Here is a 17,518-nt window from a genome sequence, read left to right as displayed (position 1 = left end):
TGGTTGATCGTTCACTACACTTCTCTCCTCCCTGGCCAGAAGATATGTTCAAGTCCCACATGAAATGCTCACCCTGTAGTTCAGTCCTGGGTGTCTTTTGTATGACTTAAAGCAGTGGTTCCTAAACTTTTTAGAAAAAAAAAAGTTGACCACCACTTGCATGCTGTCTGTTTTTATGATCCACGTAGACCCTTCCTGTGACCAATGATAGGTTATGGCCCACCATTAGGGAACCACTGATTAAAACTCCTTTGGAGTGAGAGGTTGAACTCAAGTTTCTGCTTGCCTGTCTCTATGGATGTTTAAATAGAAATCAGTTTTCTTGAAAGACTTTAGGACAAAGGTTTCTAAAGCTGTGATCCATGGTGATTTTAAGAGCTCTAGCTAGGCTCTCCATTTTTCCAGCTGAGAGAAATAGAACTGATGGGAAAGAGAAATGAAGAATAAAAAAAATAGTGTGGTTAACTTTTTTCAGAAAGAACAAAGCAGTTGGTACTGAAAACAACTGCGAACACACAAATAATTTCTTAATATTACTTTTCTACGTTAACAATTGCTGTAGTTGCTGCAGAGATCATATGATCATGATTGATAAGGGAGATGGTCCAGACAATCACAAATAGGAGGGAAGATGTCCACACTATGAAAAAGGTTGATACAATCTCTACTAGGACATAGCTTCTGTGTCTTGACTAGAATATCCAGCCTACATTCCCCACTTCGAACTTAGTAAAAGAGATTTTAATGTATAAGTACACTGAGGTGGACTGTGTTAACACAATTGCTCCTTTGTGTATGGAAAATAAAAAAGTAATTTTCTTGCACTGTAGTCCCCTGAAGTGAGGATTTGGAGGAAACCATGTTCTCCGAAAAGAAAGGAGACAAGTAGTTGGGCAGAATAAAGAAAACCATCTTCTTCTCATCTGCCCGTAAGCCTGGATCTACTGCTTTCTATGAATCACAAGTTTTCAGAATACCACAGATATCTTCAGTAGTCATCTTATTATTTATTATGTTTTATTTGTATGACCATAGTGTCATGACCAGGACCCCTACCCCAAAGAGCTTGCGATGAGATGAGAGGCAACAGATGGAAACGGGAGTATAAGGCAATAGTGAAAGAACACTGGTGAGCATGATAAGCAGTGGTATTAGCACACCAGTGACTTAGACATTGTCAAGTTTATTGTAGACATTATGGCACAGGAGAGGGATTTGAAGGAGAATAATGAGGTAGATTTGTGGATGTTTATAGAGAGCGCCTCATAAATATATTATTTCCAAATATATGAATATTAGCTGATATTAGCAGTGTTGGGCAAACTAATACCATGCATATGTAAGTTTATTTACAGTTGAATATCTTGTGTGCTTTGAAAAGAGGTTAAGAACTTCCAAGAGCCAATTATAGTTTTTTCAGCCCAGATTTGCTTGCATTGTAAATTTCTCCTGCTGACAATTGTAATCATGAATGTTTCTAATAGCTCTTTATAAAATATTTTTTCCAAATACATCACTTATATTTTAGAAAATAGACTTTTTTCATTTTATACTGTACTAAAGTGTAATAAAAGCCTTTATTTTTAAACACCCTTCAAAATGAGGTATAAATACTAGTTTTAAAGTTTTAAGATTTTGTGCATCTACAGAAAATCTTATCAGTTCTCCGTTTATATGAACCAAGTATTAGTTAGTATTCATAGTCTTTCTTTACTGACCAGAGTGGTATGCTTGGAGAATTTCAACCCCAAGGCTTTGTGTGTCATAAAACCTTAATCTTTCTAAACAAACCTCATTGATAAGAAGTGATACATTTGAGTGGAGACAGCACCTCATTGGGAAGCTTATTCCATTAGCTCTTTGCTTTACTCAGTTCACCTGAAGTGTTAGTTCAGAACATGACAGGTCTCCATTCCAAAGCAGTCAAAGATCCTTAAGTGGTGATATCATCCGTGAGAGCAGATAAAATCCTCTGAATTGATGTGCTGAGATTAACAACAATGTGATAGAGGTTAAAATTTAAACAGCCCTTATTTTGTTTGGTTTGGTTTTCACACAGCAAAGTAAATTATTTCCTTATCTGATGGAAATAGTTTTCTAATAATGTTGTGCTTTGCGACATTTTCTTGCAGCTAGAAGGAGCATAGTAATTCTTTTCACCCCAAGAGAGACTAATTACTTGTATCCTGTAATAGATCTATCATGTGTCCAGATCTTGACAATTGAGTTCTATTGAAAAGGTGTACTTTAAAGGTCACAATTATTTTGTGTAAAGTGTGACGAGTGATAGCTAAACACACAACCAAAAAGTAAATGAAGATATGTCCTAAACCTCCTAGACCACTTTGAAAATTTCAGCCATAATATCTTGGTGCTTTTATTTATTTTTGTTGGTAACCACATCATTATGTATTTTTCATATATTGGCCAGAACACAAGTGATACCAGTATCGATAAATTGATTCGTTGCTTGTAGCTACTAGTACTAATAGTTATAATTCTCTAGAAACAGATAAGACTATAGTTAATCTAATCTATTCCTATCAGTGCAGGTTTGCTCCCTATTGCACCTTTGCTAGTGATTTGTTCAGACTAGTTTTAAATGTATAAGTGATTAGACTTCCAGCATTTTTTTTACCCTATTCCATGAGCTCGTAATAGAATTCCATGGTCTGTATAGTAGGGCAGCTATATTAATCCCGTGTTCCTTTTGAACTCTCAGGTTGGTATGCATTATAGAGAGAATATTGCTAATGATTATTAAAATTCACTTCTTTCAGGACAATATGAACAGTCTGCCAAACTAATCAGAACATAGCCTATGTAAAAAGTGAGGTTTTATTTACACTTCTATGTAGATTGTATTCTTAATATATAACTTTTAAAAGCAAAACAATCCAGGCCCAAAAGAAAATGACTGTAGTTTGTATCCTCTTTAAACACTCTCCCACCCTTATTTTTTGTACAGTTCTTCTGTTTCAAGTATTTTATTTTCCCACATACACCAATATTTTACTTTGTAGCACGGTCAGCCTTTAAAGTATTATGCAGTCGGAGTTCAGCTGGTTAAAAAAATCTATTTTATTTTCCACTAAGCATTTTTGAAGAAAACAGGTTTTTTTGTTTTCATTAAAAAGTTCTGCAGACTTGATTCTGTTTTGGTTGAAAAGCTGAACACCAAAAAATTTCAGTTTTAAAAAACAGCCAAAAATAGGTAGGGTTTTCAGCTAGCAATTCTGGACAGGATTTGATTTCAGTGGGACAAGAGGAAGGCCATTGTTAAGCATTTTTGAAATCTCACCCTTTATGTCAGGTAATAGAAAGTCTGGCTGTATTTGTTATGGATGATGTCATAATTGCTTGGTCCATTGCACCTCTGTGCTAGGTCAGTTGCACCTTGCTTGTCTCTCTGCATGCACGCCCTCAGGTCTTATGCCTCCTGTCTTTAACCAAGTTGGGGTAGAATTCCACAAACTTCCTGCTTTTCTTGTCCCGCTGTTTCCTTGTACTTCCCTTTCTGTCTGTCTGTATCTATCTGTTCTTTCCCCTCTTCTACTTAAATTGCAAGCTCTTTGAGGCAGGAACCATCTTTTAGTTCTGTGTTTGTACAGCATCTAGCACAGGGGGGCCCTGCTCCATGACTGGCTTCTAAAGCTACGATAATATAAATAATAAATTAATAAATTTTAGACCGTGTGCCGAAATACCCTGTGTATCAACTATTCTTATTCTGCAGGCCTAACTGAGTTTGTACATCTGCGGTTCTTTGAGCATCTGTGATCAGTGGCACACAGTGATCATGCAATCTTCTTAACACAAAGTATTTTTTGTTTGTTAGTTGGAACAAAGCATTTACAGAAGAAGGATTTTAAAACACATGCCCATCTTACCTACAGGCTTACTGTCCCTGATGGTAACCTAGGTAGACCTAATTTCTTCAGACTCCACCAGCAGGGTCTTGTGTATCTCAGTCTAGTTCCACCAAAAAACTCCTCTCATCTTTTGTGGCTATTTCTTTTTAAACGTGTCACAGTTATTTTCATATCTTGTTTCCAAGAGTCTTAACAACTCTCATATGTTTGCCGAGAAGTGGCTTGTCTTGAGCCATTCGTTCCCTTTCTGCTTGTTTTTCCCAGCAGCTCCCTAATTAAACTAAACAAGTATATTAATATAATCAATATCCCAATAACCAGGGCTACATATAGTATAGTATTCATAAATTATTACAAAGCAGCTCTGCATCGGTCAGAGATGACATTTAGGGTACAGTATATTTCAAACAGTACCAATATGTCTTTTTTTTTGCATAAGAAGTCAGGTTATACTTTACAAATATTGTTTTCTGATTTTTGCACAGGTAAAATTCTTAAGTGTTGTATGTGCTAACGTAGTGCTGACTATCCTTTTGTTTGCCTTCCTAGACTGGCTCCTTAGACTTAATCAATTTGGTAATGTTCCCCAATTTCAGCAACCAGTGGCAGGCCAGCAGTTTAGCTGCACTGGTGCAAATCTCTAGTAAAAAGGCCAGTATAAGCTGTAACTTACGTTGTTGGAGTTTACCTAGGTTTTGAGCAGGGGTCAGTTGTGCCAGAGCAAAGGTAGTTTATAGTGGTTTACACTACCTTCAGCAGAGGCTTACACTAGTGTAGCTGCACCAGTAGGTGACCTCTGATGGCTGAAATCTCTAGTGTAAACAAGACCTCAGAGTAGAAGGCAGAGAGTGAGGGAAGTGAGTGTTCTCTTGTAGTGTCCTCACATAACCTCCTGTTTGGAACTTTCTATCAATTTCCTGGGTACCACTGTTCAATATAGGGGCCAGATCCTACAAACATTTAGTGTCATGTATATCTTTACTCCCTATTGTAGTTCTTCTAACCTCAGTGGGACTATGCACAGGAGAAAATAAATGGACAATAGTAACTGCTGAATATGGCTCTTTGCCTTCAGAACGGACTTTGGGCTCTTGCTGTCAACCAGGAGCTAAAAACAGGATGTGTTACATTAATATAATCCAAAATTAAGTTATATATTTTCAAGAACATTTACCTTCGCAAAGATAAACGTTTACTCCTAAGGACCTAACTAAATGTAGAATGCTCTTAGACAGAACATGGGAACATATGGAAGGTCCATCAGCAGCTTTGTTTCTGCCAAGTTTATATGATCCCCAGGGCTATCAGACTTGGTAATTTTCCCTGTTTCAGTGGAACCTATAATATCGATGACCCAAGTGGCACACTCTAGTCCTGCAGATTTTATAAACTACAACATGCTGCCTGACTTTGCTGACTGGAGTGGTTTAAAAGAAATCATACCAAATCATTTGAAAATTAACCATTAAACTTCCTAAGGCATAATTCCTCATTGCATGAATCAGATTTAAACTTTGTAGACTGTTTGTTTTTGAGGGATGACCATTCAAAATAATTTAGTGAGCGTTTTAAAAAGGGAAATACCAATATTTTTTTAACTCTTATTTCTCAAACAATTAATTTTTTTCCTGTCAAATTTCGTCTTCCCTCTGGTCCCCCAAAATCTTCATCTGCAAGATGATCATATCACAAATAAGAAATGCCAGGCAAAATGGCCTTGTTTTAATGAAGTTAGGTGCTAGAGGGAGCAAAAACGGTTCTTACAATGGAAAGCCAATTACCGACTTACCTATGGAGTAGCTGCTATGTATCTATAATTCAAATAGTTGTTACTATATCGAGTGTTGTTCAGAATTTCTGAAATAACAAGTTATCTTTATAGACTTTGCAGTGGTTTAAACATAATGATTAAATGTGTTAAAGGTATTTTATGATGGATATATAGCTACTATAATCCCTTTATTAGTATTTTATCTGGTAAATTGGAATTATTTATGTACTCCCTTCATCAAAATTCTGTGTACTAAAAATATTATTCATTGAAAAAGATACTTTCACCATCACCTTACGGGTGCTCAGAAATTTCACCTGTAAATCTGCAAAGTCCTGTTGAAATCTATTAGATAGGCAAAATATCTGAAGCCCTTGTATCTTTATAGGTTTTGCAGAGGTTTACATCAAAATTGGCCACACTAAATAAATTAAAACTCACATCTGGTTTGGGAGTTGGCTATTCTAATTGCTTCATGCTGTAATTTAGCATGCAAAGCTATAAACCTCTCAAACTGGGATTTTGACAGAAACACTCACAGTTTTTTACTGCAATGTATTGTCATTGCCAGATGCCAATATAATACACTCTCGCTCTGTGCCTTGTTAGTTTTATACTTGATTTTTTTTTTTTTTTTTGATACTCTAACGTGTCAACAAAGAGGTAGGTTTGATCTGAAGTAACAGATTTGGTAACTTGATTCTTCTGGTTCATATCTTGCTGTGAAAAGAAGCAGCTCACTTCCCTGTACATCATTATTTCTTTACCAGCTGAAGAAGATCAGAGTAAACTGACCATCTGTTGACTCAGTCCCTCGTGATGATGAAGGTCCAACATTTGTTTTTCATTCAAACCACATGATACATTAGCAAAAAGAGGAAGTGTATGCAGGTCATAGGTCAGGTGCAGGATGTGTTTATGAAGAAGTTTTTCCTTCATAGCATCTGCTGTTCTATTTTTAACTTTTGGATTTTCTATTACTTCTAGTTATTCTGAGGCAGGTTTTCTCCAAGTAGTAAACCTTCCAGTTACAATGTACCCAGCTGGCCAAAAAATGCAGACTTCTAAGCTGTAGAAGCAGCGTAATGCTGCAGATGCTGACTCCATGATAGGTTGGTTTTCCAGGAATGGAATAGCTCCTTTGTGCAGGCCAAGGTGTGGTGTGAAGGTAAGAACAGACCAACTCTTGGCTTAGCCTCAAGTCTATCAGACTAATCAAAACAAAACAAAACAAAAAGCCTATAAGCGTGTTATGGCAGTGAAGGCTCAAGAAAAGAATTGCTCTTGATCACGGGTCTGACATAAAGGGAAGCATGCACTCATCCTACACTTTCAAACTTAATAACTACACTTCTTTAAAATTGAGAACTTCCTATTTAAGAAGTTTGCTCCCAAAATCCTTAGTTATTAAGGGTATGTGGATTATTAATGTACCTTGTGTTTCAGATATGTCTCCAATTTCAATGAGTATTCGTTGTTTGTTATTGAGAGAAAAGCAGTAAAAATGGCTGCATTAATCTGTATAACCTTTATTTGTCATTTTTTACCGTGTCAGGTTGTCATTGTTACAGCTATAACTAATGAGTTCTAAACAATGTCCATATGTCTGGGGGTTTTGAGACCTCATATTGATAGTAATTTGAAGGCAGTACGCATGAACCAGCCACACTGTACCTGGCAGCCAAGACCAAATGTGTATTTACAACAGCTATTTTCTTATTCAACTCTTATTCATTTATCTCCTCTGTAGTTTTACTGTTTTATCATCACTAAATATTGGGCTAATTTCCTTCATCCTCTTCAACAGGATTCAATGTTTTAGGTTAGGACCTTTACATTAGGACACTGACTCAGTGTCAAATTACATAAAGTATTTCATGTTACAAAGTCAAACCACCACAGAATAACATTGAATTAAGTGAAAAATGTGGAATATCAGAGGAAAAAACTCCTCATCCTTTTGTGTTAAAAAACCTGCCTTTCTTAATCTGTGTCTAATATACATTCTGCATGCAAAAAATACAAAGGGAACCCAGTGTGAGGTCAAAAATATGATCACTCTACCCCATATGGAATCTTTTCATATCCAAATTGTGTAGAGGTAGTTTAACAAAAGTCTTGTAAGAACAGTGAGAACTGTTTTAACTCTTGTTGCAACATCCTTGTAATCAGTATTTTTTTTTTCTAGTATTGCTTTAAGAGAGGAAGGTAATTTTTTGTTTTTGTTAAAATATACTATACTTTATTATGCTAACCTTTCATTTTTTAAACATGCGAACTTCTGTTTTCTGTGCTTATTAGGAATAGGAGGTTTGCAAGAGTTTGTACTGAAGTCAGCAACTTTGTCAACATCACCAGCTTGCCCGCCATTTACACCTCTCAACTTTGAAGCTACCCCTATTGTGCGTGTTGCTATTGAACCAAAACATCCAAGTAAGAGTTCAATTTTTCTGCTTTATAAGTGAAGTTCCTTTTTGAAAAATAGTCTTATAAGTGATGTTTTGACATGGTGGTCTTTGAGTATTAACTTTTTCCTTAAGCGGGAAGGGGAATATCATATTTTTCAGTATAAAGTGTGGTGAAATTCATGGGACCAGTGTTACAGGAGGCATTGATAGTGAGATACGTTTCTGAAAACTGCTGTAATAAATTATTAAAAACAATCACATGCATACATTGCATGCACATACGTACTGCCAGAAGCTTTCTTTGGAGGGAAGACCGCTTCTCTAGCTCACAAAGATATTTCTGAAGAGTATGTTTGTCTTTCTATACCAGACTTTACCAAATAGCAATTTATTTAAATTCTAAGGGAAAATACCATTTTACAGGGGCTCTCATCCCATTAACTTCTCACCTGCATAAATATTTACAGGATCATCCATAATCAGGACATGTTATTTCTAACAGTTTTTTAAAATCACCTTAGGACTTTTTAAAGTATCATTATTAGTTGTAATTATGGTATACTATGGTATACTTACAAAGAATATAAACCAAATTCCTCTAGTTCCTATGGAATCTGAAGATAATGAAAGTATTTTCAGAAAGCTATTGTATGATATATGTATGACTTTTTTAACTGTTAAAGTTACACTTTTTACTGGAAATCCAAATCAACCCCTTCGATAGCAGGATAAATGTCATAGCTCCTGGGGGAAAAATGTGATTCTCAAGCTAAAGCCGAGTTAAAGGACTTCAAACAAATATACCCTAAAATAAATCTAGGGACAGATTATAGGTGGGAGAGAGAAACCTAAAGAATTAAAATCCAGCTAAATCCATATGATTCATGAATTTCATCCAGTGTTTACATATTGAAAATATAATACACAGAACCAGACAGATGTATTTCACTTTTATAGCATCATGCACACACCATTAATGGTAACTGGAGAAGTTTTTAACTGATGAAGTATTTGTGTGAACTTGTTTTTTTTAATTAATTTTATTAATGTAAGATGAGACACATTTCCTATTGCCGTGGAGAAAAGTTGTCTTAAAATAATGACTATTGCAGCGAGGAAGATGAGAAAATGTAATGCTAAGTTAAATAAGCTTATGGTCTTATCATGATTTATTTACCTGTCATTGTCACTGCTTGACACATCTCCCATTATATTCATCACTTAGGTCAGCTGGGATCAGGCCCTTTTGTCCCCATCTTCTGTCGTTTCTAGAAAAGTTATTTTGAAGGCTTCTTTGCACTCACAGACCATCAAGACTCATTCTTTGAAGTACCCTTTCTCCCCCCACCCTCTCACACACGTTTTGATCTGCATTTCCATTATAAGGCCAAAGACAAGTTTTAATAAATATGCTTCCAACAAAATAGAGGGCAAACCATAACATTTTGTTCATACTTTTTTATATACTTTGAAACTGTTTTAACTTTCAAATTAGAGATTGCTAGTGTATTTTTTAACTCAAATATGAAATCTGGTTAGTAACAGAATTATTTAACAATGAATCTGTGCTGGTACTAGAACTCAGACAGCATACCAGCAATCTAAAAAGAGGAGAAGTATGTTGTCAGATCCTCTGGAGGGATTACATCTTTGAATATACCAAAGAGGATAACTGTATAGTATAAGTAAAACTTATGTTGGGGGGAAACTAAAACTTTTGAACCGTAAGCTTGATCTTTAAAACTCCTGCATTATATCATTAGACAGATGGCATATTGCTTTTAAATTGAATAAAGAAATAGTTAATAACTGCATATCAAACAAACATGTATGCATAATGTTGAGTGGAGATTCACTCCGGTAGCACCACATCTGCTTCTTCCCTTTACTCCTGCCATGATTTGTTTGGGGGGCAGAGAGGGATAGCTTTAAATTCTGGCCATTGCAGTCTTGTTAGGAGAGGTTGATATGACATTTGCTGAATCGGCATCTCTCCTGAATGGCCTGGCCTCACCCTCTCATTGTGGGTTATCTCAGGTCCCCAATAGATCAGGAGTTGCAGGTAACTTGTGGTATTGTACCCCTGCTCCTGATGAACTTTTTTATCCGTAGGCCTTCTCTACACTAGAAAGTTTTGTCGATGATAATTACATTGGTGATAAAAAAGCACTATAACAACAGCTCTCGCGCCCATCCGCACAACTCTCCTTTTGTCACCAAAATGTGTCCGCACTTGTTTTTGAAGTATCGACAGTGAGAGCAGTACATTGTGGGCAGCTATCCCACCGTGCAACTTAGCACCTTTTGCCACTAGGAATTGTGGGATGGGGGGAGGAGTGTGGAGCAGCATGGGTGCTGGCTCAATGCCCCGTAGTGCATTGTGTTTCCATACCATCAGTCATTGCGTTGCTGGCAGCAAATCACGCCATTTTTCCAATGGCTCGCCACCGTTTCCTGCACACCTGCCATCTGTATCCGAAAAGATGGATCCCGCTCTACTTTCAACTTGTTGCTTTCAGCGTTCTGAACACATCGCATCTGGTCGCACAGTACATCATGAGCTCCGAATCAGAACAAGAATCCAAGGAGTCTGACCTGCTGAGTGACATGCAGACTAATAGCACTGCATTACTGTTGTCATTCACAGAACATCTGCACATGGTGAACCGCAGCTTCTGGGCTTGTGAGATAAGCACTGAGTGGTCTAATCGCATCGTTATGCAGGTCTGAGATGACGAGCAGTGGCTACAGGAGTTTCGAATGCGCAAAGCCACCTTCATGGAATGAGAGCTGCCTTTTGGTGGAGAAGCATGTCAGAATCACTGTTTGGAAGCTGGCAACTCCAGACTGTTACCAGTTGGTCGCTAATCAGTTTGGAGTTGGGAAGTCCACCGTTGGAGCTGTATTTCACAAGTGTGCAGAGCCATTAATTGCATTCTGCTGTGAAAGACTGTGACTCTGAGAAGTGTGCGTGAAATAGTGGAAAGATTCACAGCGATGGGATTCCCTAACTGTGGTGGGGCAATAGATGGGACACATATCCCAATTTTGGCCCTGGACCATCTTGCGATGAGTACATCAGTAGAAAGGGATACTTCTCATTGGAACTGCAGGCGCTTGTGGATCACCGTGGGCATTTTGCTGATATTAATGAGGGTTGGTCAGGATGCATGATGCTCATATCTTCAGGAACACTGGCCTGTACCAGAAGCTACAAGTAGGCACTTTTTTTTCAGGACCAAAAGATTCAAATTGGAGATGCTGAGATGCCCATATTGATCCTGGGAGACCCAGCCTACCCACTAATGCCATAGCTCATGAAGCCTTACACAGACAACCTGGACAGCAGCAGGGAGCTCTTCAATAACAGGCTGAGCAAATGCCGAATGACTGTTGAATGTGTGTTTGGCAGGTTAAAGGTGCGCTGGAGATGCCTTTTTGGCAGGCTGGACTTAAATTAGGACAACATTCCTGTGATTAAAGCCGCCTACTGTGTGCTCCATAATTTATGTGAAGCTAAGGGCGAAAAGTTTGCCCCTGGGTGGACTGCAGAGGCAGATCGCCTTGCATCTGCCTATGAGCAGCCAGATGCCAGGGGCATTAGGAGGGCACAACGGGGGCCCATACAGATAAGGGAGGCGTTGAGGGCCCATTTTGACAAACACCCATAAGATGTTTTTTGAAACACCGCTGTGACATTGTATGACTGCTATAGAGCTGTAGATGTGTATTGGTGGTAGGTGAAAAAGTTGTGCAGAACAGAAATAGAGTGCATATTGTTCTCAGAACTGACTTTTATTATTAAACAAAACAGTTTACAACACAAAAAAAACCTGGAGGGGGAAAGGTAGCGGGGAGCAGTACCAGCTCTGACAGTTGTGTGTAAGTGCAGCTGTCGTTCTCATAGCTGTCTGAAGGGGTGGAATGAAGGGGTAGTGAGACACTCCATGAGTTTGGAAAGAATGTGTTGGGGGAGTGCAGGGAAAGAAGTTTTGTTGCAGCTGAAGGGAAGGGCGAGTTTGCATTAACAGTGTCTGCAATGACACTATTGTCTTTAGCAGCTCTGTCTGCTCCTCCATGGATTTGATCATACACTCATGCCCACCTAAAATTCATTCTTGGTTCTCCTTCTGTTCATGTCTCTCCATCTTTTGAGATTCTGACAATGATTATCTCAGACCTTTTTTCTCTTTTGACTGCCTCAGAGAACAGGAGGAGTTCCTGAAACATCTCCTCCTTGCTTCTCCATGGTTGCTTCCTTATCAACCAGAGGCGATCAGCTGGCATAGGGTCCTTTACTGCAAAGGTCACATCTGTGTAAGAACAAGAAACAATTAACAGAAGCATTATTGTAAGTGCCCTAACAGTATATATGAATCACTATGAAACACACCTCATTCTCACTGTCCCCTGCGCAGAGTACAGCTCAGTGATCAGCCTGGGAATGGTGAGTTTGGGGGGAAGGGGAAGACCATCCAAGTAGGTTGAGGTTCTGTGTGGGTGGGTGCTCGCTTTGGGCATGAGTGCATGTGCATAGGGAAAACAAATGTCAAGTTCTGCCACCATTCTCCACAGGCTGCGGTCATAGAAGCAGATATCTTGCTCCTTAGAGTCAGCGAGGATGCTAGGATGCATCTCCTCCACGCCAGTTGCTTCAAACCAGGTCCTTGTGCTGCACAACTGTGCACAACTCTCCGCTCAAGTGATTGCCAATTGGCATGGGAAAGTGTCCTACAACAGAAGCAGAAACACAGCTACTCTGCCCAGGTATCAGAGGCAGATAATCAGGGAGAACCTCCAAGAAAGTTTCCTAGAGGTCACACCAGAGCATACCTGCGAAATCTTGGCATTCATTAATGTGCTTCTCAGCCATACTATGTAGGTGCACAAGGGAATGGGAAACCATATGCAAACACCACTACTCCTGTGCATTTCTATCCCTTCAACTACCTGTATGTTTTAGCCAAGCTAATGACCCCCATGGCTCCAGTATACAAGCAGCATCAGCTTTCAAATGCTTACCAGAACTTCCCTCCCCTGCATCCAGAGTGCTTGAGCTCAAGGGGTGGGGCTGGCTGTAGCCTTCTGGGGTCAAGAACAGTTTCTGACTCCCAACCTCAGCAACTGAACTGCTCCCCAGCTCTGGGTCATGCTCCACTTCCTCATCAGTGACCTCTTCGCTGGGGTTAAGTCCAATGTCCGGTGGCCTCAGGGCCACAGAGGTATCTTGGGGGTGGATGTTGGGTCACCACTGAGGATGGATTCTAGCTCTTTGTAGAAGCGACAGCTCATTGGCTCTGCACCAGAGTGATGGTTTGCCTCCCTGGCTGTCTGGTGGCTCTGCCACAGCTCCTTGATTTTAGCTCGGCACTGCAGTGTGTCCCACTTATAGCCCTTTTCCGCCATGGCACAAGAATTCGGCTAGAGCAGAGCTGGGACTGCACGGCTGACTCTCCCAAATTCCGATCAGATCCATCAGCTCTGGTATATTCCAAGCAGGAGAGCATTTGCTGCATGGAGCCACCATGGTCAGCTGGGAAGATTAGATGCAAGCTCTCCACACTGACCAAGCAGAAAGTGGAATAACAATTTCAAAAGTTCCCGCAACTTTACACGGGGAAGGGCAGGTGGCTGCAGAGCAGCAGAGTGCAAACGGATGTCCAGAGAGATCAGGATTGGAATTGTGGGACACTTCCGGAGGCCATTTACCGCAACATAAACATACAGCAGTGTCTACTGACGCTTTTGCGACAGTAATTGGGCAAAAACAGCCCTATGCCTCTTGTCAAAGTGGTTTTATTTTGTTGACAAAACAGGGCAGTTTTGTATTGTGTACACCAGGACCGTACATTGTAGTGTGTACACCCAGGACTGTTTTGTCGACAAAAGCTGACTTTTGTCGACAGATCTCTCTAGTGTAGACCAGGTCTTAGAGTTCCACAGCCTTGGAACCATCTGATATCTGTAGTTTATATTTCCATACTTTCAAAATCCTTGAGTTTTGTTAAATGTAAACATGCCTGGCTTTGACTTTTTAAGACTACAGTGTTTTTTTTTTATGGTATATCATTAATCTATTGATACATATTTACAACCTTACTTCTAATTGAATAACTTTTTTTTGCTGAAGAATACTTTTATTGTAATCTTATATTTGAATTTGTCCTTTTTCCATTTGTTGCTGAAATGTTGACAGAATTAAAGTAATTGTCTATCTGTTCAAGTACAAAATTTTCTGCAACATTAAGACTACATGTTCTGCAGATTAGGATTGTGTTACTGGGCAGTTAGAGAGACAAGGACAGTGAGGAAATATCTTTCATTGGACCAACTTCTGTTGGTGATAGAGACAAGCTTTTGAGGTACACAGAGCTCTTCAGGGTTGGGAAAGATCGTGAGTGGATCACAGCTAAATTCAAGATTGAACAAATAGTTTAACATAACTAGTTAGCACATATTCTAAGGGATCATTCAATGTGAAGTGGCCTGTTAACACCCCTGTAATGATTGGACAAAAAGGGGGTTAGTGCATTACTAATTACTGGGCAGTGTACCGTTGACTGTTGCAGTGTTTTGAGTAATGGATAAGCATATTTTATGAATCCTGCAGTTGTTCAAGCAATTTTGGAAGTGTTCTGGATTGAGATTTTCTAGATCCAGGGTTTAGGGATGGGTCTGTATTTAGTCCATATATACTAACACATTAAGACTTTATCTTGTGTAAAGCTCTTACTTAATTGGAAACATTAAGTGAATGTGATTGTGGCACTACAAAGTGTTTCTGGTAGGAAGATGTTCGGATCAGTATCAGTAATGTTGTCTAGCAGTTGTCACTCAGATGCTTTTAGAAAGAAGTTTCCTTTAATCTGCTCTAAAATAACATCTGTTTTTTAATTTGGAGAAAATGATTGTTAAATGATACATTTAATTACTGGTAACAGTCCTGTAAATGTTTGCACTGGGTGCATGTCCTGCAGATTGTGTCAAAATCTTCATGTAGAATTTCCATCAGCTCTCAAAACAAGCCCACCTACTTAGCTGTTCCTGAGGACTCAACTGCTGAAGATGACAGCTGAACAAAAACCTGCAATCCTAGGGCATATGGTCTGAAATAACTCCCCCTCAATTTTCTTCCATTTTTGCTCATTTTTTGCAGTGTATCCAGTTTCCCACATTGTCTTGTACATTTATGAATTTAGCATACATGAGTAAAGTCATATTTATTTTAATAGCCTTTGGAAGCAAACAACAAACAGTGTCAAACTCTTTCTTGGAATACGAACATTTGATCCCAGAAAGTCAGTGTGTATTCTCTGCCTTGTATGTCAAATAAGAAAAGAGAAAAACCATTAAAGCTTTCAAATTGTATTAATTACATTATGAAAATCTACTGGCATATACAAAATAGTGATTTAAAAAAAAATTCTCCACACAACTGCAGCATACACCTGCCATGTCTCACTTATCTGGAGGGTTACTCCCTATTTTTTCATTAATTTAAAGACAATTCTGTTCTTAAAGCATCTTCCTCTTAAGAATTTCGTTATGTATTTCATAAAATAATGACAATCTCATAGATTGGGGAGTTTTCCCTTTTTTAGATTATCACACCTTGATAGCCCTTCAGTGTTTTCCAGTTTGTGTATTTAAATCCATTCTGTGCTTCATTCAAACTTTGTCCCTTCCAGTAGTGTTTTTGAAAAATGTCTGTTAGGATGTTAGTAATCATGGTGCAGTATTATTTATATCAGTTGAGTACTTTTCGTAGCATCATACAGGTTTGCAAGTACAACTATGCAAATCAGTTTTTTTGTGCGTATATGCAGTAGGAATAAAAATTATTTACTAAAAGCTAATTTAAACAAGTGGTGGTGATGTTTTTTATTTTGACAAATAAAAATATATTTATTTAGCATTGTGTATTCTATCTTTTGACAATCAGTGCAAATAAGGGGCCAAATCCTGAGGTTCTTGATCAGCTTTACTTTACATAGACAGCAGTAAATAAGTTCCTTAGGACTTAGCTGTGGGTATTCAAGTATTGCTAAACTTGGCTTGGTAAAAATCAATTTCTATTTTTTAAAAATTTCAATAATATTGATGTTTATTTTGAAGTATTTTTTAATTTTTATTTATGTTTTCACAGTTGCAGGAAATTATAGATGGGTCAAACTATAATCATTTAATGACAGCAAATGTTGAGATTCAAAAATTTAAAGCTTTATAACAATTAAAACACAAACTGTGAACCTACTCAGAGGAAAAATCCTTAAATCAAACTCTAATAAGGTCTCAAGCATTTTTCTTACTTTGCCTGTCTGTGCATTTTGGTTATCATCAAAGAAATATTTTTTTCATTGGTTGCATCCATACAGTGAAATCAACTGTTATCAACATTAATTGATAAAAAATTGAAACCTTCCAAGCCTAATTATATGTGTATTTTGTTGGAACTGTCATTAAAAAAAAATCCTCTAAATTTTTCTCTTTACCCAAAAATATGTCCTGATTACAAATATTTTTTCTTAATTAGTTGGTTATTAAGAATGGTTTATTTCTATCTTCCCAGGTGAGATGCCTCAGTTGGTCAGAGGAATGAAGCTTTTAAACCAAGCTGATCCATGTGTCCAAGTTTTAATCCAGGAGACTGGAGAACATGTATTAATTACAGCAGGAGAAGTCCATCTCCAGCGCTGTTTGGATGACTTGAAAGAAAGGTTAGGAGGGGAAAAAAGAAATATTTCAGGTTCAGAGGCTTTATGTGGTATTTCTCAGGCAGTTAAACGTATAACTGTGATTTATTTTCTGCTTAGGTTGAAGCCTCCTCAGCCCAGACTTTTGCACTACTGTTGGATCATAAATATAAATTTTAATAGCTATAAAATTATCTGCAGCTGGCAAATGCCACTGACTTCCTACTCATGCATGGCTTCAACACCTTTTTGGCAGGTGATTTCTCTATAGAAGTCATAAATTGCAGTAATTTCAGGATTTCATTTAGAATTGCAGTATACATTCTGTACCAAAAAAAATGTTAGGAAAATGGCTAGGTTTCAGAGATCAGTGCTCTAGAGTCAAGAAATAATAAAGCTGAGGCCACACGTGCACCCTTAACTCTGCTCCCTTGTGCACATGACAGTTTCTAAATACATTAACTTATGCTGTTTCCCATATTCAATATATCACTGAACTTTCTCCAGTCTTACATACATGTGTTTTAGCATCTTCTAATATATATTATTTTTACTCTTTTGCTATTTTCGTTCCAGATATACCTTAATTGACTCAGATTTTTTTCTATGATAAGTTCTGTTCTCTAAGCTATGTCTACACTTAGAGTGGTGTGCAGTGTACGTACACTGCATAGTCCCCCAGCACAGGTATAAATAGCAGCATAGATAATGAGGCACTGCTTAGGCAAGTAGAGTAGAGTAAAGGCATGCCAGAATCATACAGTTCCCTACCCT

General features: G+C 38.2%; 1 protein-coding gene across 3 annotated transcripts in view; it reads left to right on the top strand.

Annotated features, from left to right (window-relative positions):
• EFL1 (elongation factor like GTPase 1) overlaps nucleotides 1-17,518 on the top strand; it is a 130,941-nt gene that overhangs the window by 81,621 nt on the left and 31,802 nt on the right. For all 3 annotated transcript variants that reach the window (XM_067555723.1, XM_067555721.1, XM_067555722.1), the window contains exons 16-17: nucleotides 7,945-8,076; nucleotides 16,621-16,768. In XM_067555723.1, the coding sequence (XP_067411824.1) occupies nucleotides 7,945-8,076; nucleotides 16,621-16,768 (280 nt within the window). The remainder of the gene's footprint in view (nucleotides 1-7,944; nucleotides 8,077-16,620; nucleotides 16,769-17,518) is intronic.

This window comes from Emydura macquarii, unplaced genomic scaffold, assembly GCF_026122565.2.
Source record: "Emydura macquarii macquarii isolate MOO-44397 ecotype Brisbane River unplaced genomic scaffold, CSIRO-AGI_Emac_v2 contig_1644, whole genome shotgun sequence".
Taxonomy (NCBI): Eukaryota; Metazoa; Chordata; order Testudines; family Chelidae; genus Emydura; species Emydura macquarii.
Note: the sequence above shows the minus strand (reverse complement) of the source record. Positions and strands in the feature narration are given on the sequence as shown.